Source organism: Labrus mixtus, chromosome 3 (genome assembly GCF_963584025.1).
Source record: "Labrus mixtus chromosome 3, fLabMix1.1, whole genome shotgun sequence".
Classification (NCBI taxonomy): Eukaryota; Metazoa; Chordata; class Actinopteri; order Labriformes; family Labridae; genus Labrus; species Labrus mixtus.
The window spans coordinates 14022146-14047623 of record NC_083614.1 but is presented as its reverse complement, the minus strand read 5'-3'; the positions used below and the strand labels follow the sequence as shown (position 1 = coordinate 14047623).

At 41.5% G+C, this 25478-nt stretch overlaps 2 protein-coding genes across 3 annotated transcripts in view; both read right to left on the bottom strand.

Annotated features, from left to right (window-relative positions):
• Positions 1-8039, bottom strand: part of qsox1 (quiescin Q6 sulfhydryl oxidase 1) — a 33119-nt gene extending 25080 nt beyond the window's left edge. Inside the window, exons 1-4 of the mRNA XM_061032645.1 lie at positions 7590-8039; positions 6761-6861; positions 5113-5161; positions 4812-4914 (exon numbers count right to left, since the gene is read on the bottom strand). Of these exons, the coding sequence (XP_060888628.1) occupies positions 4812-4914; positions 5113-5161; positions 6761-6861; positions 7590-7881 (545 nt within the window). The 5' untranslated portion in view covers positions 7882-8039. The remainder of the gene's footprint in view (positions 1-4811; positions 4915-5112; positions 5162-6760; positions 6862-7589) is intronic.
• Positions 8040-9007: 968 nt separating this feature from the next.
• The window catches only part of cep350 (centrosomal protein 350), a 33463-nt gene continuing 16992 nt past the window's right edge, over positions 9008-25478 (bottom strand). Inside the window, exons 17-38 of one of the 2 annotated variants that reach the window (XM_061032622.1) lie at positions 25243-25406; positions 24750-24860; positions 24501-24641; positions 24207-24325; positions 23978-24085; positions 23682-23887; positions 23304-23518; positions 22238-22510; positions 21986-22135; positions 21623-21783; positions 20176-20298; positions 18344-18570; positions 17977-18176; positions 17430-17580; positions 16746-16906; positions 16516-16649; positions 16353-16414; positions 14417-16254; positions 13481-14011; positions 12909-13055; positions 12549-12671; positions 9008-12175 (exon numbers count right to left, since the gene is read on the bottom strand). In XM_061032622.1, the coding sequence (XP_060888605.1) occupies positions 12008-12175; positions 12549-12671; positions 12909-13055; positions 13481-14011; positions 14417-16254; positions 16353-16414; positions 16516-16649; positions 16746-16906; positions 17430-17580; positions 17977-18176; positions 18344-18570; positions 20176-20298; positions 21623-21783; positions 21986-22135; positions 22238-22510; positions 23304-23518; positions 23682-23887; positions 23978-24085; positions 24207-24325; positions 24501-24641; positions 24750-24860; positions 25243-25406 (5513 nt within the window). In that variant the 3' untranslated portion in view covers positions 9008-12007. The remainder of the gene's footprint in view (positions 12176-12548; positions 12672-12908; positions 13056-13480; positions 14012-14416; positions 16255-16352; positions 16415-16515; positions 16650-16745; positions 16907-17429; positions 17581-17976; positions 18177-18343; positions 18571-20175; positions 20299-21622; positions 21784-21985; positions 22136-22237; positions 22511-23303; positions 23519-23681; positions 23888-23977; positions 24086-24206; positions 24326-24500; positions 24642-24749; positions 24861-25242; positions 25407-25478) is intronic. The other variant, XM_061032631.1, reaches the window with a different exon arrangement.

Genomic DNA, 25478 nt, shown 5'->3' with positions numbered 1-25478 from the left:
GGCACTTCTGTTTTTGGCATTGTTTTTGAGCGAAGTACTTTAAAAGGCAAGGCAAGTTTATTTATATAGCACATTTCAACAACAAGGCAATTGAAAGTGCTTCACACAAGACATCAAAAGCATCATGACAGAGGAAAGAAAAGAAACATTAAAATAGAAAATGTAAAAAACATTGAAATTATTAAATCTGAACATATGTTCAAATAAAAATAATTCAAATGAAATTAATTATAAAGTTAAAATATAAAAAGAGTTCAATGTTACAGTGCAGAGTTCAAATTTAAAATCTTATTAAAGCTGTTTAATGAAAGGCAGCTGTAAACAGGTGTGTCTTCAACCTCGATTTAAAAGAGCTGAGTCTCAGCAGACGTGCAGTTTTCTGGGAATTTGTTCCAGATATAAGGAGCATAGAAACTGAATGCTGCTTCTCCGTTTTTGGTTCTGACTCTGGGGACAGAGAGCAGACCTGTCCCAGACAACCTGAGCAGTCTGGATGGTTCGTAAGTAATCAGGAGGTCACTAATGTATTTTGGCCCTAAACCTTTAAGCGCTTTATAAACCATGCAGCAGGATTTTAAAGTCTATTCTCTGACAGACTGGGAGCCAGTGAAAGGACCGCAGAACTAGACTGATGTGATCCATTTTCTTGGTTTTGGTGAGGACTCTAGCAGCAGCGTTCTGGATCAGCTGCAGTTGTCTGACTGATTTTTTAGGCAGACCTGTAAAGACACTGTTGCAGTAATCAAGACGACTGAAGATAAAAGCATGGACAAGTTTTTCCAAGTCCTGCTGGGACATAAATCCTCTAATTCTTGATATGTTCTTCAGGTGATAGTAGGCTGATTTTGTAATTGTCTTAATGTGGCTTTTAAAATTGAGGTCTGAGTCCATCACTACACCCAGATTTCTTGCCTGGTCTGTGGTTTTAAGTCTTACTGACTGAAGCTGATTGCTTACTCTTAGTCGCTCCTCCTTTGCTCCAAAAACAACCTCAGTTTTGTCTTTGTTTAGCTGGAGAAAGTTTTTGCACATCCACTCATTGATTTGCTCTATGCATTTACCCAGTGCTTCTATTGGACCATGGTTGCCTGGCGACATTGTAATATATATTTGTGTGTCGTCTGCATAGTTATGATAACTTATTTTATTGTTTTTTATAATCTGAGCTAGTGGGAGCATGTAGAGGTTAAACAGAAGAGGCCCCAGGATGGAACCTTGGGGAACTCCACAAGTAATTTTTGTTTGCTCAGATTTTAAGTTACCTATAGACACAAAGAAGTCCCTGTCCTTTAAGTAGGATTCAAACCAGTTTAGTACTGTGCCAGAAACTCCCACCAAGTTTTCCAGTCGGTCGAGTAATATATTGTGGTCAACTGTGTCGAACGCAGCACTGAGATCAAGTAAAACTAAGACTGAGGTTCTGCCACTGTCTTTGTTTAAACGGATGTCATTAAACTCTTTAACCAGAGCTGTCTCAGTGCTGTGATTTTGTCTAAAACCTGACTGGAAGACATCGAAACAGTCGCTCAATGTCAAGAAGTTATTTAACTGTTGAAAAACAGCTTTTTCGATTATTTTACTTAAAAAACGAAGATTTGATATAGGCCTGTAACTGTTCATTATTGACTTGTCTAGATTGTTCTTTTTTAATAGTGGCTTGATGACTGCTGTTTTCGGGGTCTGTGGGAAGACACCTGAGAGATGAGACAGGTTTACAATTTGTAACAGATCTGGAGCCATGACTTGGGAAACTTTTTTGAAAAAACCTGTTTGCAGAATATCAAGACAGCAGGAGGAGGAATTTAATTGTTGTATAATGTCCTCCAGGCTTTTAAGGTTGATTTGATTAAATTGTGTCATGGTGCTTAGGTTGGTTTTAAATGGACACAGCACATATCCTGATCCTGATGATGAGTTACTGACAGTTTGTCTAATTTTCTGGATTTTTTCAGTAAAGAAGGTGGAAAATGTATTACAGGCCCTGGTAGAATGAAATTCAGATGCTATTGACACAGGAGGGTTTGTTAGCCTGTCGACAGTAGCAAACAGGGCACGAGCATTATTATTGTTTCTGGTGATGATGTCAGAGAAGAAAGATTGCCTTGCATTCCTCAGTTGTGAATTATAAATCTGAAGTCTCTCTTTGTAGATGTCATAATGAATCTGGAGATTAGCTTTACGCTACTTGTGTTCAGCTTTTCGACAATCTCTTTTTCCGTTTCTTACCAGTGTCGAATTTCTCCATGGAGATTTTTTCTAACCTGAGACAACCTTCACCTTAGTGGAAGCAATGCAATCAATAACATTTGTGATTTTAGAATTGAAGTTATCTACCAACTCACTGACTGAGCCCCAGGACAGGGCACCTGTGGAAGAGAAAACCTGGTTAAAGATTTCACTGGTGTTTTCAGTGATACACCGTTTTGTGATCACTTTTGTTTGAATACTTTTGTACACTGACATAGTACTCTCGTATGTGTGGGCTCTGTCACGTGCTGAGTCAGCCCAAAGCTATCAAGAGTGTGAAACAGTTCTTTAGGCCATCTGTCCTGGGGGTTATCAACATGTTAAAATCACCAACAATAATAACACAGTCAAAGTCAATACAGATCACAGACAGCAGTTCAATGAAATCATCGAAAAAGTTTGCACAGTATTTAGGTGGCCTGTAAATATGTAGGAACATGGCTCTGGGGCTGGACTGAAGGGCCACATATTCAAAAGAAGCAAAATTTCAAAAAGCAAAAAGATAATTACTTACATTGGAAGGAGTCATTAAACAAAACTGCAACTCCTCCTCCTCTCTTATGCACTCTAGCCTCGCTTACAAAACTGAAGTTGGGAGGGGTTGACTCGATAAGAACAGCTGCACTGTTATTTTGATCTAATCAAGTTTCAGTTAAAAACATAAAATCAAGCTTGTGCTCAACAATAAAATCATTGATTAAAAATGATTTCCCTGCCAGTGATCTAATGTTTAGTAGAGCCAGCTTTAGGGTCCTACAGGCTTCATCTGCTAACGTTTTTGGGACAGGTTGTGGCTCAAAAGGAATGGATGCTAAGTTTGACAAGTTTGCAAAATCACATAACTGCCTTTTGTTTCTTGGCAGAGTCCCCTTTATTCTTCTATTACCTATCATCACAGAGATTTTGGAACCTACTGACGTGCAGGGCCCCGGCTTATCCTGGAGAGAGTCATGACTGCTGATATCCTTGCAGCCTGGACCCAAAACACATCAGTTTGACCTCTGAACGTTCTGCATTTCATCCTTATCAAGCTGAGGAGACAAAACATGACGCACCCGCGGAGGGACGGGGGGGTGAGAGCCGTGTCGGAACGGGTGATGGTGGGCGACGTCGGGTGTTTATGGAAGAGAAAAAGGGAGAAGGGCGTGGGGTACTTTTTAATCCAGCATTGACCAGCTCCTTCATCCTTCACAGGTGTTGGTGTTGGTGAGGGGGTCGATGGAGACCCCTCCTCTTGGTTCCGATGTCTCTCCTCTTTAGGTCTCTCCTCAGATACTGGCAGACATGATTCTTAACGAAGGTTTCCATCATGCTGTGTTTTGTCTTTCTTGAAAGCTGTTTTCTTTTGTCTCTTGTCCTTGGCAGAGAGAACTGATGGTTGAGGCAGGGAGTAAAATAGGTTAGAGGTGAACAGTTTCACCCCTGACATGTTCAGGCAAAATCCATCTGCCTTAAAAAGATGTCTGCATTCCCAGAACATTTTTAAATTGTTAATAACATTCACTGAATGGGCATTACATGCAGTTGTAAGCCAGTTATTCAGTGCCAACAACCTGCTGAATCTCTCCTCTGCTCTTCTGACTGGTGGTATAGGGCTGCTGATAAACACATCCACATCCAAGGGGCTGACCATCCTCAGCAGACCAGTGAAGTCCTGCTTCCCTGTAGCCTTTTACTTTTTGATATGTTTTCAGTCTTTACCCTGGTGTCTGAGGATGGAGAACCAGATGAAGACCCAGGGCTCTGCAACAGAGGGGAATATCTGTTCTGTAGTTCCACATTCATTTGTGGGGGAGGTTTGTTCCTAACCTTCCCTTTCGCAGCTGTCCACGGCTGTGCCCCTCTTGATACAGGGGTTGAAGAGGCACTTTGCAGGGGAGGTAGTGCAGGCCAGCCGGTCTCATCACATATCTCAGCTCGCTGTGCTCTGCCTGTTATCCGTCGTCCCATTTCCCAGAGGAATTATTTCTTCTTTGGCTTAGCACCAAGACAGTTCCAAGGAGGACTACCATTGGTAGACAAAACAGAGCCCACCTTTGTCATTGTAGAGGTCTCTGTGCTCCTTTGCCGTGTGTTAGCTTGCTCTTGTCCACTAGTCTGAGTTAGTGGTAATGTGGTGTCATTCCCGCACAGTCCGTCCACTTCCACATCCACTTCTAGACGATTCATCTTTGTCTCCAGCACTGCAATTTTCTGAAGAAGTTTGTGGTAATCGTCCTTGGAGAAGGGAGGCATCTTGTTGCTGATTAGCTTTAGCTGTGTACAGCGTTTCAAAGTACTGCAGCACAGGCTTGTGCTCGTCAGGCCACAGTCGTGTAGCGATGCAGAGGTCAAAATAATGTTAAAAATATGGCTAAAGACCTCCTGTATCTATCAAAAAATACAGTCCTGAGGGTTTGGAAATGTCCAGGACCGGCTGTCGATTAAATTAGGTTTAGAAAAAAGAAGATATCAGCAAAAGAATAGAAGCAAAGCAGAGAGCAAGAAGAAAAGCGTCTGCACTGTAAAAAAAGAAAGTCTTCTAAAGACTGATTTAACAAAAGATATGTGTGTGTGTGTTTTACCTGGTGGGCTCCAGTGGGGGGCAGGCTGGGGGCCAGGGCTCCTCATGGGTTTCCAGTTTGTCTATGACCTTCTGACGGAGCCGCCTAACATCGCGATGTGCAACTGGAGGTCAAAGACAAACACTCATGACGACCTGGGTGTAAGTACTAATAATTGCCATTTTAGTATCTAATGATGCACAAGCTGAATCCTGAAACTGCACATTCTATATGAAATGTAATTTAATATGAGGGCTTCTTTATTTATATTAGAACTCAATAGATTCCATGTGTTTAGTAGTGGCAGCAGTAGAAGTGGTACCTCCGAAGCGTTGTCCTGTAGCACCAGCATTTGAATACGCATGGAAGAACTATAGGGAGAAAGAGACAGTTTCGGTTACAGAGAATGGAGAGAGAGAGGGAGAAGAGAGATCCGATAAGACGACCCTCATACTGCCATGAATGAACCAAAGCCATGTTGTCTAATGTTTGGTAGTGGGGGGGCAGCTTTCCCTGTGCCTGCCCTGACCCCTAAATCCTTCCTGGTTTAAATGAGTCGCAGATGTTGAAGCTTCATCCTGAGTTGAATCAGAAGGAGCTCTTTGTTTCAACGGCTTTCGCTGGAAGACAGCGAGGAGTGACAAGGAATGTGAGCAGAGCAAACACACACACACACACACACACACACACACACACACACACACACACACACACACACACACACACACACACACACACACACACACACACACACACACACACACTCACACACACACACACACACACACACACACACACAACTAATGACTGATCATAGAAGAGGCCTTCACAGTGTGGATGCTGATCATGCAAATGCTAACTAGATTGGGGACAAACTCTTGGACCGGCATTATCATGTTTTCATGTACAGCTCTAGATATGCATAATCACTTTAAAATAGGGAGCAAGACTCCTACCAATAATGACACAGGATTATACTCTAATTATACAACTGACACAGGGATAAACAAATATAATACTTTTACTCAGAGGATTCTACAGATTTTGAAGTTTCCAAATGAAAATGCCTCCAAAAGGTGATTTTTATTCATTCAATCCACACATTACATTTTTAAAATACAAAAAAATATTAAAAATAACAGTATTTGTACAGTACGGTTTGATGCATGCAGTCGTAAGGCGAATACGTCTGAGTGGAGAAGACAGGCAATCATACAATCCAGGTGGCATTAATGCTCCTGAATGTTTGCTGAATGCTTTTTTTTAACAAATAAATTAGAAGAAGATGCAGATGAAACAAAACACGGAAGAAAAAGAGGAATATAGGAGGATGACACTGCAGAGCTAGATGATTCTATAAATCAGTTGTGTGGGGAAACTTTGGGTTCACAGTGTGGTATGTCATGGGAAAAACATCAAACATGCTAATGAATATCACCCAGAGGTGCCAATCACTGGAGCTCAACAAAGGACGACAGGTGTCCAACAAGTTCTCTCTGCTGTTTTTAAAAAAAAACCTCTGGATGTGAAAGCAGAGAGGGTCAAAGACATTACCGAAGCGAACACATTTAAGGTTGTAGACAAAAACGGCTTCAAGTATTTATTAAAAGTACCCAAACCTAGCTACAATGTCCCATCCTGGTGAGTACTTTTTGTTTCTTGTCCATGTTGAACCAAAGTTGTACGAGACTGTGGTCCGAAAACAGAGGTACCAACTGAACCATGACCTTTGTGACCAGTTAAATCCCTAGACTGGAGGGACAAGAAATAAGATGTATCTTAATGTAGACTAGTCTACTTTTAAAGTAATCTTGCAAACAAACATCTCATCTAATTAGGGCGGACATAAAGTTGGGGAAATTGACTGGGTCATTTTATGTAAAATTCCTGACAGAATTTGGAATACAATAGTCCAAAACAGAGAATAACATCACTGTGGAGAAAAAGTGGCTTTAACAGCTTTGTAATACCTTTAAAGTGGGATACCCTGTTATTCCAAATCTTACACAGAGCTTCATGTTGACCTCTGTAGCACAGTCCAAAGCTGCCAGGTCCACAGCTGGCTTCCACTCTGCAGAGACATCAAATAAAGAGAGAGAGAGAGAGAGAGAGAGAGGGAGAGAGAGAGAGAGACTTGCTGATGGGGTCTTGACATTTTGCCATGTGTGCCAATGAGCATTACACCAGAGCCATTTTATAATAAACAGCAGTTTGACTTCTATATTATAAATAATCTGTAATCAGGGCTTCATTTCAACCCTCCACATAATTTACGTGTGAACTAACTAATGACAACAGACACTTATCAGGACAACATTTGAACCTGCCATTTTACACAATCATGATCAACAGGTTAACCGTACCAGACCAAGGCACTACAAGAGATGATTTGGAGCTGACTGTTCGGGTCAGGATTAAAAACCATAGGACTGAAATAATCCCATGACTAAGGCCTGATTGACCATGATCCCATTTGTATTTATTACAATGGCTGTGTGTGATATTTATTTTGTCCCATGAGCTACAGCAACAGAAACTTAGCTGGAGGATGTGATATGGAGCCACATTGCTGAGCAGAATAAAAACACTCATTAGATCATATGCTCCAATTAACAGATAAAAAACAACAGCTTGGTCTATGCAGTTGCTCAAATACAGTGTAATACCAATGTAATATAAAGGCTAAAATGACTTATGGAGCATTCGTCCCTCATTGTAGAACCATTTTAACAACGCAGTGGACATTATGTATCATACCTGTGTACACCTTTAGTTATGTGACATGTTGCACTTACGTACCATTTATATCTCGAGCCAGGCTTTTGTAATACGGAGAAAAGTTGACACAGTGTCCACACCATGAAGCGTAAAACTCCACAACCAAAGCTGCTGAAGAGTTCACTAAAACCGAGTCCACATTCTCCGGACTCAACACGATGACCTGGTCAGAAGCCGTGTACAGTCCAGCATCCGCGATAGAGGGAAAAACCAGACAGAAACACAACCCAACTGCAAATGTTATCATCTTTCTGGGGCATATTTGTATTTCATGAGTAAACCGAGACGTGGCACGTCCGAAGCTCCGCGCCATCTTCGTCAGTCCGAGTCTGCTGCAGCTGACGACGGCGAGTTTCAACCTCCGTGCCTCAAAAGTTGACACAACTTTTTGCTTTTTCTCCCGTCTCCTTTTCCAGGCCAGCGGCAGACTTCACGGGTCCTCCCCCCCCTCCTCCTCCCGACCAGTTAGTGCCTGACCAAAATACAACGCTCAATAAAGACACACCCTCCCACATGCGTTCATCCCACTCATTAACCTGTTTCATATAATCAAGAAAGTGATGTGAGGCGATCTCAGTGACGCGTGAGTGTTGTCCCTTCACGGCTCTCATATAGAAAATACAACGATAATAATAATAATAATAATAGAATTACAAAATAAAAACTATGACTACTACCAAAAGTGTACTCTTGCCAGGAGCAAGGGTTTGAATGAAAAAGGATACCTAAGAAGAGTCCCCCTTGGATCTTCATCACACGCATCCATCCGTCAGTGAATTAAGTTATCTCCATGACAACCAACGAGCGTCACCCACTGGGCAACATCATCAGATCTTTCAATCGAGCCTTTAACTAAAACATTTTCCTCATAACCTCCAACGTTACCAACATAATAATCTTTACTTTGGTCAAATAAGGTCCATGTCTTTGTATCAGAAGATCTGTCTTTTAAAACATCTCTAGGATTTTAGGACTACTGAAATATCACCAATAAAATTAAATACAAAATTCCCAGAAAAGCCAACCTGTAGCATCTTCATCAGCCACAAAATAAATAAATAAATAAATGAATCATATACAAAAACAAGTTATTTCCATAAACGTATCGTATCCTGAATTGAATTCCTGTACATTATTGTATTTTTGTCACATTTAAATATTGTTGTTTAAATAAAGTTGAAGTTGGATCAGAATTATGCATTTCCTCCCAAACGTGCAGAAGGTATTGTGCTTTCACTATTGTCCACCACACAGTTCTATAAACCCTTTGACAATTTCATGATTTTCATCTGTGCTCATTGTTCTTAAATTGCAGTTCCAAAGAAAGCAGCTGTCAAATCCCGACACAAACAGAAACATAAAGAGCAGATTTGTTGTGCTGCTGCATCTAGAATTGAAGTGCAAGCACTGAAAGAAATAAGTAGACATTTCAAGTCTGCTTTCTTTGAGAAACAATGAAAGCTTTATTTACAATTCCGTACAAGTTCATTTAGTTAACCAATATATACTATGCACATATTTGCAAAGTAAACAGTGTTTATTTTAAAACAATCATTTAGGTTACAGTAACAGTGGATCAGAAAGGATAGACAATATATTTACACCAATAAAGGAGTTGTACAAGTCTTCAAGTGCATTCAGCGCACTCTAACAGCACATTATTATAAATATTCATCAACATCTTAAAAGATGAAGAGGGGAAAATGTAGCCCCACAGGGTTAATTTAGATGATCAAATCACTTGTGCTAACTTTATTAAATCAGATATTTGCACTCTTTAATCAGGTCATTTGTCTCAGATAGAAGCAGCTCCATCCTACAACAAACAGCTTCAAGCGTCCTGAAGACTTGTTAGATCTACAGACTACAACAAGAGTCTAACCTGTTTGGTCCATACATACAAAGCAATGCATACGACCAAGTACTGCATAGTTACAGAAGGGAACTCAACATCGTTCACATACAATCAAGTCAGGAGGAAAATCCAAGGTCTGCAATAAAACCTTGCAGAAAGTGTTTCTAAGGTACTAATCATCGCACAATTACAGTTACATATGCCTAAGGACCAGACATACAGGTAAGACAGTATGGAGAGGGTTGGTGTGAAATGTTTTTGGTCATTTTATACAATGTATTAATTACAGTTTGAAGATACATATGAAGCTATAAGACAGAAACACTGACAGTAGAAGAAAGACCATGTACTCAGTTTAAGGTCACTTCAGCTGCAGACTGTCCGTGAAGATGAACAAACTATAGTCAGTTTGTTAGATCAGAAAGCAGCGCTGACAGTGAGGACCAAATTTAGCCCTTTGTTACATACAGCCTGCCGTGCTCTGCCTCGTCACCTCAATGACTCACACTGTGCAGCCTGTGTGCGTGGAGTGTCCACAAACTCCTTCCTGATACAGTTCATCAATAAAATGACTCAACTGTGTCAATATGCACCATGAACAAGAAGCAGATGACATTTACAGTAATTCGCTTACAAACAATTGCCAAAAGGCTGGGGCAGAGGAGAAAAAGAGACGGGTTTCAAAAACACCCTCAGCAGCTATGCTACGCTAGAGAAGGACTGATAAGGCAGAAACTGAAGGATTGGTAAAGTGGATAGAGAGAAGAGCAGTCACTTAAGGATCATTCACAAAGTGATGGTACACAGCAGTTGAAAGAGACATTCAAAGTAAATAGGTCCAAAGGATGTTGAGACATCAACAAGTCTGTTATAAATCTACAACTCTACTACAAGAGGCACTTGAACAATGTAGAGAAACAATACCTTGATCGTCTGACTACATAACTGGGCTACATTCTGACAGCTGGTTGGAACTGGCTGATCATCATTAAGCATTGTTTCCAAAGCAGAAAGGGGAAAAATAGATCCATGCCGCTACAGAAAAAAAGACAACAGGTGTATTCTCAGGTCAAATAATGTAGAAGGACTGGAGGATAATGAAGGTTCAAGTCCAGCATGTCAGCACTGTCCTATGATTTGATTCTAAAAGCCTGAAATCAGGCCGACTGACGGTCTTGTGTGTCTTACTTGCATACTAAATACTCAGTGTGTTTAGACCCAAAAGAGAAAAGGATTGTGTGAAACCTTAAAAAATAAAATAGCAGTATGGGAACTAAGACGACTGGCTCTTTGAGCATGAGTGGAAATGTTTTTTTCCTGTGATGCTAACATGAAACATTAATAGTTAAACGATGACAAACGATGTTGACTGAGATGTAGATTAAAGAACAAAGTAAATGGCAAATCATTGGCAGGCATTTCTTTGTATAAGCTGTTTGAAACCTTTAAAAATGAGTACATCCATAAGAGGGAATACCTTCTAGATATAAACATGACATACAGATGTGGGATACATTTCATTGTGTTGACTAAGTGGACAGTTGTTGCCATGAAAAAGTCATTAAGAACAGAAGAGATACACGTCCAAAAATTAAATAATAATACAGTTTTCCCCCCTGACGGGCTACCTCTGGATTGAATCGAATTCTTCAAACCTCCTACATAAATTATTGCCAAGTTCACATTCACATTTCTGTTTGTGCTTTCTACAGTTTCATTTGATGTTCAAAACCTGTTCTTTACATGTTAACAATGTCATTTACAATTCAATATGTTCCACATGCCTCATCAAACATTTTTTACACTCTAAATATATTAATGAAGGAAATGTTTTATACAATATCTGATGTCATAGATGATTTTACACAGCACAGTCTGACAACATGTGATCAATGACAAAGTGACACATTTCTAGTTTGTTTATTTCAGCTCAAGCTAACTGATGTCTGTGAGTCATAGAATCAAATTCACAGCCCCATGTTGAAACTCATTCTAGTGGATTCATTTTAAGGAGCTGGTTAACTCGGCCAACCCATATCACGTCACTGTCAAATCACTCATGGACAAATTATCTCGTTTATATCTGCTACTCTTTTACAATTTTTGAATCCATACATATATTTACTTTAAGGTTTGGTACAAAATATAGCAACCGGTTTTTGTCCCAGCATTTTTTTCCATATATATTAAAATCCTTAGCAGCATAGATGGACTTGAAATGCTAACAAATGGCACAGTCAATCCTATCAAATAATCTTCCCACTCTCCAACTGGTGTTTACAAAAGGACCAGTCTAGGAGGAGAGATCTGAAGCTAGTTAGTTTAAAGGTTTTGTGTGTAGAACAAATAGAACAAACACAACATTAGCTGAAGCACATTCAGCAAGTTTTATAACACAAAAATAAATTGGAGTCGTTAAGTCGTTTAGAGGTAATGCTGGGACTGAAGGCATCTGAGGGTTGCTGTTGGCACATCAGCTGGTGGAAGACAGAGCAGCGGTTAAGTTACCTGGAGTTCACTGGGGTGAGGGGAGATGGGGGTTGAGCTAGAGGTTGTAGTTCAAAAATCTTAAGTAGGAAAGCTGTCAGGAGAGGGTGTCTACGTTTGCCCTTTTCTCACAGATTAGCGTTAGCACGTTAGCAGTGTCCTTCAGCAAAGCATCAAAGATGCTGTCTGCCAGCTGCATCTTGACAAACAGCTCATCTTCGTCATAGTTGACCCACTGGGCCTCCTCCTCGTGGAGTTCTTGAACCTGAGAGACAAACAAGGTTAAGTCCTGCACAGTGACAAACACGAGGTGATGAAGCTGCAGCAGAACAGCGGAAAAGTCAAACACTTCAAAGATTAAACATCAGCATCTCAAGTATAAAACTATTCTGCTAAAAGGTTTAATAAACTCTAGTTCACTTATACAACATTACAGGTTGTAATGATACATTTAAATATGCCAAGCTGAAAACTTTTAGATAAACTGATATTATCTCCAAGAATTGGCTTCAGATTGTCCAAAGGAAAAGAGAATCAAGAAAAAATAAATAGACTAAGAATTACATGAAGAGACAAAGTAGGTTTGAAACTTGTGATTATTAGAAACGGCTGCTTTTTAAATAATCTATGGAACCTACCAGTATGTGATCGACTCTGTCCCGTTTTTTTCTGCCAAATTTAAGCATCTTCTGCCAGTCAGTCTTCTGGCACTGATCTTTCGTCAGACTGTACAGCTGTAGTACTTCTGTTGTGATGAATTCCTGGTACACACACACACACAAAAAAACATCACTTTAGTAAGAGGAATGGTGCCACATCTAAATATGTGTCACAAGGAAAGGCTGTGACTTCTTGCTAGAAATGTTAAAGCTAAATTAGGAGCTCTCTGAGCGTATTCTCAGAGTATTTGTGATTACTGCCCGGTAGTTTAGGACCAAGAAAGTAATGAGAGTATTACTATTTATTGAGATGGTGGTTATTATCATGCCGTGCTCTACCTGGACTTTGGCGATCTCTCCAGCTGTCCTTACTCTATGGAAGAAGGATGACTTGATACGGCGTGGTTTGACCCACTGAGGCTGATCAGTGTTGGAGTCCTCAGCATAGATCTCCTGCAGCATCTCCCATGTCAGGTCATAAACAGCCTAGAGATGGACAGAGGATAGAAGGGGGAAGAATTCTTTAAGAAGTGAAAATATAAGAAAAATGAGCTGTTGGTTGAACCTATACGTGTCAAACTGTTAGCAACATTCACAGTTCAATAGCACATGGGTTTGTATTAAAAACAAAGTACCTGACCATTTGAGAAACTGAAGTCAAAGACACTGAAACAGGAAAGTATATTTGACATCAAGCCCTCAAGCCATCCAGCCCTGGCATACACCTTCAGTAAACTCACTCAGTAAGTGATGACCTTATGGCTACACAGGACAGTTGTGTTTGTATTTTATAGAGCGAGATTGACAGGTGATGAAAAAGTAGTAAAGGATGCCTGTAGGCATTGTATGATATTTGTATTACACACAAGCGTTACTTCTTTTTTGATGTTTCTGAGAGTTCTCCTATTTACCTTTCTGTAGCTGCGGATGGAGAGGGCCTCCTGGTCCTGGCTGTCTGCCTTTTTACCCAGATACTCTTGTGAAGGTTGGGGGTTTGGCAGCTGGGAGAGGGTCAGAGCTCCCTCCTTACCAAGACCACAAGTCTCCCAAATCTCTTGAATGGCAGCATGGACCATCTTCTCCACCTCAGTGGCTGAGTGGGGCACCACCATGGCGGGCTGCTCAGGGAGTTTGGGCGGCAGGTGAAGAGGTAGCTCAGGCCTAGGCGGGGTTTTAACTTGCTGTTCCCCACCTGGTGAAGAGACGAGCCCCCCCAGGGCTGCTCCGGCTGATGCGCCTGACCTCCCCAGCCTCTCCTCTTCCTCCTCCTCTCTCTGTTTCTGTTTGAGTCTCTGCTGTTCTCTGCGGGAGCTCAGTCCATAGTCCTCATCAAACCAGTCCTGATCTTCACCCAGCTCGTCGAGCAGTTCGCGGCTCAGTTCCAGCTCTGCTAGTCTCTTGGCTAGCTCCTCTTGCCCGCTGGCCCCCAACACAGGGCTCTCCTGTTGTGAAAGGAATACAGGAATAAGTGAACTTCATGCTAACATACAGTTTGACATATGTAACATATTAAGTCACAATATTAATCAAAGATTTACACTTTTGATCTTGCCTGAAAGTTTTCTTTCTTTCTGATGTTTCAGACACAGAAATGTTTTCAGAAAAGTGGACCACAATCAATAAAGTCTGTCAACATCATGTTGGACTTTGGCTTTACAAACACTCCAAATGAAGATTCACCAGGTCAAGTCAACAAGTAGTGATAGTCAGATATTTGATTATATCATTTCCCCACAGTAAGAATTCCCAAATTGAGCCATGGAGAGCACTAAAACACTTTTAATAGTTCCACTGAATTTCCTCAAACGTTGGTTAACAGGTTATTAGAGGACCAGAAACTCACTCACCATTCGGTTACACAGCTCTGGAGAAGACAGCTCTTCTTTTTCTGCAGAGAGGAAGAATGGCAGACCGTCTTTTTGTTCCACTGAGGGTAACCATTCTTCTTCTTCTTCAGCATGCTCACTGAACAGCTCTCCGTTCAGCTGGTTGGCAGCTTGAATCTTCTTTTCTTTAGCCTTTTTGATTACAGCAAACTGCTCCACAGCGTCCTTCACAAAGCTGTTGAGGAGCTTGTCTGCACACATGTCGAGTGAGTATTCATCCTTCTCTTTGTCCTTATCTTGTATGATGTCTGAGGAAAGGTCTGCAGGAGTGAACTGGCAGGGTGAGTCTACATCTTCTCTCTCAAAAGAGGTAGTAATCTTCTGACTCTGCTTTGTCAGACCCATTTTGTCCATGTCAGAGATGAGGAGTGTGGTAGGTGCATCTTCTAAATCCAGCATAATGTACCCCGTGTTGCCATTAGGAATGAGCTGCTCTGATTCTTTGTTATTCTGTGAATTGAGGTTGGATTCAACTTTGTGAACTAACTCATCTGTAACCTTTTTATCTCCAGAGGCAGAGACCTTCAGATTTCTTTCTTCTTTTTTGTTCTTCAAATTTTGAGTTTTGTCCCGACTTGTTTTGTGTTTATCCCCACTTTTATCTGACAGATCATCAAAAAATGAGTCCTCATCCTCTGTGGTGTCAGTGTAAATCTCAAACTTGTCTGGCAGGTGTGTGATCTTGTCTGGAGGAGCAAAGATGCCATGGCTCTCATTACATTCAAAGTATACGACGCCCTCGTAAGTACCGTTGTTGCTCCCCTCAGACTTGTCCAGTTCCACGCCAGCCCAGAAGCCATGAGCAAAGCTGGTTGGACCTTTAAATCTCAGAGTGCCAGGCTGAACACCACTGACAAGAACACGATCGCCGGTGTTAAAACTTGGCATTTCATCTCTAACAAGAGGGGACATGGAATGTGAGAGGCTAGAATTAACTTTGTCCTTGTTGTCGTTTTGGGAGTCTTTTTTGCAAGTGCCAAGATCTAGCAGTCTTCCAGATTGGTTGCTAGCAACACTAGTCCCTGATTGGTGACTCACATCTTCAGCTATCTCCTCCTCTACCTCCTCAGACTGGCTGTTATACTGAGTGGCTCTGCTAGGGGAGTCTTTTCCCAAGGCCTTGATTTCTGAGATTTGAGGGAGAGCTCCTCGGGGCGAAGAATCCACTGATGACTCAAAGTCATCATGATAGCCATCCGCTATGGGAGATGAGGCCTCGACATCCTTTATGGGTACATCCTTCTTTGAAGTAAATTCAACTGAGTCAGGGGAACAGGAGTGATTGCTGGATGTGGAGCGGGGGCTCAGATGTGCTGTGGTTTTGAGGTCCATTGTAGCTGAAGGTGACTTACTAGAGGCGATAATGTTAGATTGTTCAGCTTCAGATGTTTCCCTCGACTTTGTTTGATTATCTTGTTCTACAGTCACAGATGGGGAATACAGCTTTTCTTCACTAATAGAAGAGGATTTGGCTTTAGACAGTTTCCACTGAGAGTCCATGCTGTCTTGCTTTTCTTGTTGGTGAAGTTCAGAATGCTGATCCTCAAACTGTAAGCTCACTTTGCCAGCTCTTTGATAAAGGTCAATGTTCTCTCCTCCAGCCTCATTCAGCTGTGCCTGGGCTTCCTTGGGGGAAGGTGTTATAAGACTTTTGTCTGTGGAGAAACGGCTCCTTGATTGTAAAGTTGGACACTCTGGGCTGCCATGAACCGGGGTTGGAGTGACCGTTGGTGGGTCTTCATCAGACAACTCTTCAGGCACTGAAGTCGATCTACTATCATCAGGTTGAGGAAGGTAATCTGGCACAAGAGAAGAAAAAAATAATTACCATTGTAAAAATCCTTTTAATAAACAGTTAACATAATGTTCATATTGGTTTAGTTAGTTTATCACCCACTGTTTTCAAATGAAGCTTCAATTCGCCTTCTTTCAGAACCGGAGATGTTGCTGGTTTCAGAGCTGAGGGAGAAGGACTCACTTTTAATTAAACAGCAATCTTTAAGACTCATACTATAGTAAAGGTGTTGTTGTGTTGTGGTATGTTTACAGCTGTTAAGCACCTGTGAGCAGCTGCTTTAATACTTGACTGCTCTGCAACTGAAGCAGAGTCTTTGATCTGGGAGTTTGAACCCAGTGTTGAGTCTGGCTCCTTGTTCAGTTCTGCCTTAGTTTTCTCGATGAAGTTGTCATAGCTCTGTTAGGAAAACAGGATTTAAATAATTAATATCAAAATAAATGTATTTCCATTTTAAACATCATGGATACATGTAGCACATGCACACACACACACCTCCAGCTGCTTCAGTAGGCTGGCCTCCTTTGCCTTCAGACGCTCCTTGTTCCTCTTCTTCTGCTCTTTCTTCAGTTGGTTGGCCATAGACTTTCGTTTTCGGAGTTCTTCCGTCAAGGCCTTGATACGGGTCTCTATGTCGCTCTGGTCCGAAATGAGTTCTGGGGGTACATTTAGAAAATCGCTGTTATAATGTGAAACCTGTGCCAGGCCTCTGATTAGCAAAGAGTAATCCAACTCTGTGCCCACTTGAACTCATACCCAATTCTTCTGGAGATTAGTGTACACTTTCTCAATAAGAGTGTGTTGAGTTCATTTTTATGCATGATGTGGGCTGCTTCTATGCAATGAACAATTAGGATTAAAGGACTGAATATGTATAAAACACACTTAGATACTAGACCAGATACTAGGCCAGCAGCACTGTTGGTGCTTTTGCAATAACTTTGCGCAATGCATAGTCTTCTCTACCTCTATCACACAGCTAATCCGGTTAGGTATCAGGGAAGTGCTTGCATAATGTATTCCTGGCAACATTATGCCTGACTACACAGGGCAAGCATTACAGCTGCATTATGTCCAGTCGCTCTGCTTTCCATCTTCTCTAAGAACTATCACAAACTGTTATACATATACAAAGTATTACGTACCATTTAAAAAAAAAAAAAGTCCCTGGTCACTCACCTGTCTGTGGGGCCATGGGGGATTCAGATTGCTGAGTGCAGGCCTGGTTTGGGGTCTGGGAGGAGGAGCGGAGCTGCATCCTGGTTTTGCTGCTGCCATCTGAAGGAGAGGAAGCAGGGCTGTGGCTGCCTTTGAATGGAGTCTGGGCCGACTGAAAAAAGGAAGAGGAGGAGGGGAGGAGAATGGAGTATTACTTAAGGATATAACAACTCAGTCAGATGGACTAATGGAGGTACGTCCGGATTAGTATTTCACATGTACAGTACAATAACAAATCTGTGGATACTCCCTTGCAGGGATTGAACACAACATTAAGCTTTTTGTTTTTCAATATATATTAATATTTGTGGTATTTTATTAACTGTATTAGTTGGAAATTAATTAGCTGAAACCTGCACACAATAGCAAACATTTCTCTGTCAGATACGTGAGGTCAGTTTTGGTGAAGCAGCATCTATCTAGACTCAAAAATAGCGTATCTACTAATAAATGTGTAGAACCTAATACTGATGGGAAAAAAAGGATGGAAAACCAAATGTATACATACTTGTCTGTGAGGGGAGTGTGAAGCTGAGGTAAAGTCCTGGGTGTAATTTGCATGGCTGCTTTGGATGGAAGCCAAAGGTGTTTCAGAGGCTGACAGAGGTTGTACTAAAGATGGACTTCCTGATTGCTCGGATCCAGGTCCCTCTGTGTGTATACTGGACTCTGGTGTTACTGAGGAAATGTCGCCCTCACTCACATACTCTGAAATATGTAAACAAACAAACAAACAAACATGAAGATAGCTTAATTTTCCAGATTTATGTAGACATTATTCCACAAGAATAAGATATCTTGTTCTTCACTTTGCCTTCATGCTGCATCTTTTCTAAAAACCTGGCAGAATATAAGCTGGCTTTCTGTCTCTTCACCTTTCTCACTGTCGGTTCTTGGCTCTGAGCTTTGATGCTGTCTGGGGCTAATGTCCAACATCTCGTCCTTCTCGCTCTTGAGTGTGTTTCTGTCCCATACAGCCATGGCCTCCTTTTCCATTCTACGGACCTCTGCCTCCTCCTGGTCTAGCCGCTGTTTCCACTTTAGCAGCTCCTCGGCATGGTGACGCCTCTGCATCAGCTGCTGCTCCCTCTTTGTCAGGAACCTGGGGAGGGGTTGGTAAGTATACATGGGAAGAAGAAAGAGGGAGAGATGGAGAGGAAGAGGAAGAAAGATAGAAAAGGATCATAGAAGATTGGTAAGAAGAAAGGTGAAGAAAATGAAAAATGGGGAAAGGGACATGAGGAAGGTGTAGGGTGAGGGAAAAAGTAAGGTGGCAGTGATGAGGGAGAGAAGAGAAGTAAAACCAAGACAATTAGATAAAGCAAGTTAAAACATGACCTCAAAGAAAGCCAACCCAAATCACCTCGCCATCCATTTACCACTGCGAACTTACCTTTCACAAATTCAGAGAAGCAAACACACACACAAACCCACCCAAAACATGCTTTACCAATTTCTATTCCTGGAGTAATCGTCCAAACAAGGAAGCAAACAAGCACCCATTATATATGCAAGCAGAAAGTGGTGACAGTTCAATCAGGAGAAAAAAAGAGAGAAGGAAAATAACAGTGAAGATGTAAGGTTCATGCATCAGACTTAAAACTCAGGACACTGATTGGGTGCAGTGACACACACCTCAAACATTGTTTATCCCGAAACCGATGACAATTTGGAGATTTAAATACTGTCCCGGAAAGCCAACCGAATCTGTAATTCTAAACCCCCCTTTTAACAGGCTTCCTACACATATACATCTCTGCAAATGCCTATCAAAATGAAGTGCATTCCTCTATAGTTGTTGTGTAATGTGGTCTCCCACAGCTATGGGTGCCATTACAGTGCAGTATTATTTAGCATTAATCTAATCTAAAGGCTTTTCTCTTGACCTAATGTATACTGATGACAGGGCCAGATACTGACGCACCACAGTGGGGGTTTCTTTTAGTGCCTTCCCAAACTCTATTACAGCCGATAGTCGTTTGTACTTATTATTCAATTCTATGCAACAGTTACCTAATAAAGACGGCTAGTTAAGATTTACTGGGCTCATTAGAGAGAAAGACCACTCCATCTATGGGCTTTTCTCTGCAAAAGTCCTTTGCTTCCATGCCATAGTGTGGTTTGATCTCAAAACATTTTCTATCAATAACTGGGTGGGAGCAGCTTCAATTTTAATGACATTGAAGAGTTGCACTGCATCACTCTGTCCAACAGGCAAGAAAGAAACAGTCACATATTTAACAGGGTATTAATCAGGGTAACCCCAACTCAGGGGCTGGTTTTCTGATTCAACAAGGAAGACTCCGATTAAAATAAACCTAACCTTCAGACTTCACAGTTTTCAACACTAGTGCCAAAATAGTTAGCATCTGGCTGACGGATGAAATAATTGAACGCTGACATCAAAATGGGATTTATCAAAGTGAAGTTGTTGAAAGATTAGTTTATTTTAGGAAGGCAGCTTTTCTTGAGCACTCTTGAGTTTTCACTCAACCTTCTCCCCCCACCAAATCCCCCCCTCCCATGAAATAAAGAAAACCAAAAACAAACCAATGCATCCAATCACTCATCATTCACCAACCCACCCCTACAAGGTCCCAGTGCCAGTAGATGAACACAAGCATGTTCCATGGGGTTTAGGTGGGGTGAGGCAGGGTAGGGCTAGGTGGGAGTTGCTGGGGAAAAGGTAGAGAGGGCTGTACAGTACCTGACCAACTGGTTGTAGATAAAGAGCTGGAATTTAGGGTGTAGTTTGGGAAGACAGACACTGAGGGAGGCCCAGTGGTGGGCCGTGAACACAGAGAAGAAGCAGTGGACAGGAGAACAGTGTCTACAAACACACAAGCACGCAACAGACAAAACGTCATAAGTGTCACACAAACATGGGAATGGAAACAAACAACCACACAAATGCACACGATGTAAAAGATGAAAATATTAAAACACATGAAGGGAAAACACACAGAGAGAAAAGGAGAGAGAAGAGCCATGTGAGCATATGTGATTAAATGCATCAGTTTTGTCAGGAATATCAGCGATTTGATTACTTTGAACTGTGATCAACACTTCAACTAGTTTGTGGGCATTAAGTGCTGAGGGCAGTAATGCTGCGAATAACAGCGCAAGGTAAGAACAAGAGCATTAGAGAAGACGAGAAGTGTTGTGTTAGTGTGTTATGTCAAAAAGAGACTATGATAGCTTATTTTAAAGGATAACTGAACCAAGCATCAACCAATAAATGTCTGATCAGAAACTGTTACACTGTTTACATTTTTAAAAATCTAAAAAATGCCTTTAGTAAAGATAATCGGTTTTACAGTGAAGCTATAAATCCTAAACCCAGAACAATTAACCCAATTGTTAGAGCTACCCGGTCATGAGAAGCTCTACAGTCACCTGACCAAAGCTGTTAGCCAAGTCTAAGATCTTTAAAGACCTACAGAAAGTCCAGGCCAATATCCTTACTTGCCAAAATGAGAGAAAGTACGAGTATTCAAAATAATAGATTGAACCAGCTACATTTGTCTAAACTAAAAGTCACATTAATTAATTACATTCTATTTTGGAAGAGGGAACTTGAGCGGGGGAACTGTGGCAGAGAGTTTAGATTCTTGTCTCTTTGAAAGGGAGAACAACATGGAGCATGCTTATCTTCATGTCCTCACATTCACACAGTCACAGCTTGTTTGAGACAACAAAGGAGAGATGGCAGATGGTTAGTGGTCAGTGGTTAGTATCTTACGAAAGCAAAGAATTCAAATGAATTTGGGACTTGTATGACTCATCATTGTGGAATGAAAGAAAAGAAAGACACTATGAAGAGGACCGAGCATCACTCAGTGCAAGTTTAAAACACATCTTAGTTGCTTTACCAATTTCAAATAAAGCCGTGCTTTAGCCGGTGTATAAACTGCGATTCAATGGTTTGCAAAATATACAATAAAGTCTGTATCACACAAAATTCATGTGAAATAACTAAGATCAGGAGCGAAAAAAAGTAGAAATGAAAAAGGGAATCAGAATTCCTCCTTCTTGGTGGAATATTTCTTTAAGAAGAAAAGCAGTAACGAGGCTCAGCAGCATAAGCACTGTTCAGAATACTGATAAAGATTCACGACTTCAGCAGTGATAAAAAATAAAATGGAAGTCTTTACTTTTCATCCGTGTGAGAGCGCATCTTCTTGAGCTTCTGCATGATGCTGCTGGTCTCACTTCCAGAGATGGAGAGCGGAGGAGAAGGGCTGCGGCCATCTTCAGCAAGTCTGATGTTAGCGGAGGCTGCCTCAGACAGAGGGGTTTCTGACACGGGGGTCTCCTAAGGGATACATTCATGGAAGACAGGTTGAGAATAAGTCAAACCGGTAATGAAATGCAAAAGATGAACATGCAGCATGTTCCACAGTTATAATCACATATCCTTTCTTTCTTTATTCTCCTGGAGACAAACATTATTGAAAGTCTATCTATGGTTTTCAGTACAGGCTTTAAATGTGACAAGTAACTGTTGCATTACTTACAGGTGGTGCTTCACCCCCGGCACACTTGAGACGCTCCTTCAGTCGGAGTGTGGAGTTTCTCATGCGTTCAATCTCCTTCTGCTGCTTCAGCAAAAGCTGCCTCTCCTTCCTGGCTGCTTTGTTGGCCTCCTGGAGTCGTTTGATCTCAGCCTGCAAAGTTGGATAGTGAGTGATGATAAAGCTAAATGATATCCTAATGTCCATTTATCACTTAATTGGGCTTCCTGTCACTAAGCTTCCTTTCAAAAATACCTGCTCTTGTTGTAGTTTCAACAAAAGGCCCCTCTGCTTCTTCCTAATGGGCGGCATTTTGTCATCCTCTCCCTTGTCCCTCAGCCTCCTTTTCTGGTGCTCAAGCCAGGCCAGCTCAGTCTTGGTCTTCTCTTTGAGAGCTTTCTGGCGGAGATGTAGCAAGGAGCTCTGGTGTTGCAGTCTTACCTCCTCATCCTTCATGTACTGACGGACCATATCCATTGTGAACTGTGAAAAGCTGTCCTGTCCACCCGAGAAGGCCATGTTGGCATCCTGAAGGGGAACAGGGAGGCAAAAGTGTGAGGACACAATGGGCTGACACAACAGAAGATGAGTTAAAGGGGGGAGATTAAAAGGAAGCACAAAGAAAAACAGAAGGACAGCAAGGTTATGAGAACAAGAATATCTGAAAGTACAAAATAAGGACTTGAACTTCTTGCTCAATCAAAAAGCACTTAAGGCACTGGCTCCCTGCCAGTGGTCACACACCTGCCTCCCACTAAGAGTGCAACGGATCACAAATCTCACAGTGTGGATAAGATGGTTGTTGAGATACATTATATCATCAACAAATCAAGATCAAATAAGCCTATACGCTCACAAATCACTTAGAATATGGAGTAAACTTCAAAGTGAGTAAGGTTATTTAAGTGTCTTTATAAAGCGTACTGCTGATGAATATTATTAAGAGAGCAGAAACACACAAATACTGTACTTATGGATGAGGCAGGGCGGGACAAGCCACTGTGTGTATCAAGAGAAGAGAGGTGCAGGAGTGTGTGTGTGTGTGTGTGTGTGTAGATAATAGAATGAAAGGGAAGCAAGATGACCAGCTTTAAGTTTGTTTGTTACACAAACAGCCCATGTATTTAATATATTTAACAAACTGATATTAACCTAACCTAATAAAAATAAATAGGGTAAGTTATTTTAAGTACATTTATTTTTATAAACCGTGGCGGGGTGTCCATATGGATCACAGATTAGAAGAGATCTGTATCACTGATTCCTCCGACTGACTAATTAGTAGTATCACATTTTTTTTATGACAAAGTTGCACTCTCACCTTTAAGATATTGTGTTCTCCTGAAATCAGTGTCTTGCTGTGATTGGCTCCATCATCCTCCGATTCCTCGTGGTGCTGGGACTTCTTCTCCTTCGTTCCACGCCTGTGCGCCTCTGACGGCAGCAGAGAGCGGAAGGAGCGCTCCTCTATCTCGTCCTCCGTCATGGACTCATCAAACTTTAGAGAGTACTCTGTTGCTACTGAAGTACTGTCTCCTAGAGGGATAAAAGTAAGAACAGCTCAAATCAACTGTATTCATTTCTTGGATATTGTTGCAAATGTGTGGCATAGTGCTTACAATACTTTCTACCATTTAAGGAGAGCTTTATGTGTCAGCATGTTAACTTTGAACAAGGAGCCATTCTTGCAATCACATACCTTTTTCATTTACAGAGTGGATGCTGTCACTGCAGAGGGAATCATTAGCTGCTGTAAGAACTTCCTCTTCTATGGAGCTACTGGCTGCTTCCCTCTCTTCAGCTCCCCTCTGTCTCTGTTTCCCCTCTACTGCTCCTTTTTTCATCCTTTCTGTCTGGTCTGAGGAGCCGTGCGATAGGCTTTGGTGGCAGCTAGAGTCGGCTCCACTGAGGAGAGAGAAAGAACACAGATTAAATATTCTGTTGAATTTTTCCCAGATTCAATTCATTTTTTTAAAGGTGTTGGGGGACAGGTACCTGAGGTGGGGTCTTTTAAAGGATAGCGAGTCAGAGTGACTAAGGCTGTTCAGTGGAGACAGGGATTCCTCTGGTCCTGATTTTCTGCTTGACACCTGACTCTGAAAGCTGTAGGGGATTATGCAATAGAGAGCAAATTATTTCCAAAATCTTTTTTTATCGTCTCAAATCACAAACAGTCTAACTTTCCAATAGTCAAAAACTGTGTCTTAACGGTGTTTAAGTTCACCTGTCAGATTCATCCTGTCGGTGCTGAGAGGGGCTCTGCTGTTCTTTCTTTGAGGAATTTGTGACAACAGGAGGGACAACCAAAGCTCCTGCTATCTGTGACCGGGCCATTTCTGTCATCTGACAAAGAAGAACACATTTCACATACCAAATGTGAACAGAACAGAATATGAAGCTTCCTTTTGTCAGCCTTTATTGTTACATATTTACTGGAACTGAACAGTAAATCAGCTTTAAATACAAAACGAAGACACCAAGTGTTTTCCAGGCAAAGAGGAAAGTAGTGATTACTTACCTCCTTGATGTGTCGGGCGGTTTCGGCTGTGTACCGTGCTGCCTCAGCCTGTTGACTCATCATCTTTGTTGTTGCCTCCTGGAGGCCCTCCAAGGTATCTTTTTGAGCTCCAGCCAAGCTTTCCTGCAGCTCTATGTGAGCCTGGATAAAAAAACAAACAAGCATGGATATTAAAATCACTGAAAAATAAAAATACTCAAACCCCTTACCATTCGAAAGATGAGTTTGTGTGTGTGTGTGTAGCTGTACCCTAGCTGCTCTCTGCCTGTTTTCCTCCAGATGCAGCTGTGCCTCTAGGGCTTCCCTCTCAGCCTTGATCTTCAGCTCGTAGAGGTCATGCTCATGGCTCTGCTGCTTGGCCTGCAGCGTCAAAAGTCAGAGAGCAGGTCAATACTGAGTATCAATACAGTCATTAGTGAGGCAGTAAGTCACATACATTTATGGGGGTTGAAAAAGCTACTAGAAGACTTGTCATGTAAATGTTATGCAACATCAATAATCAGTTCTACTCCCTGGTAAGTACAATTATTGATAATTACTTTACTCACTGTAAGTCACATATATACAGACATTAGGTCAAGTACATTTTTTTTACTGCTTACAACACAAAATATAACTGCTATTTCAAAACCATCAAAATATTAAGTTATGTATCAAATTACAAATTATTACTCTTTGAAAAGAGTAACACAACTTCTGATTTAAATAACTCTAGAGCTTCTACAAAACACTTTTCTCTCGCCTTTAGCATCTGGGCCAATGACACGCTCTCCTGCTGAGCCATGGACACTCCCATCAGCCTCTCCATGTCATTGAGGTGTCGGACTGACTCCTCTATGGACTCCAGGTAGTGGAGCTCTGCGGCCATGCGCTGCTGCAAGACAGCTGGGGAATATTGCAGTTGACCTTAGTGTAAGGAAATTAAGCCAGAGTTAGAGAGAGAGAGAGAGAGAGAGAGAGAGAGAGAGAGAATAAAGG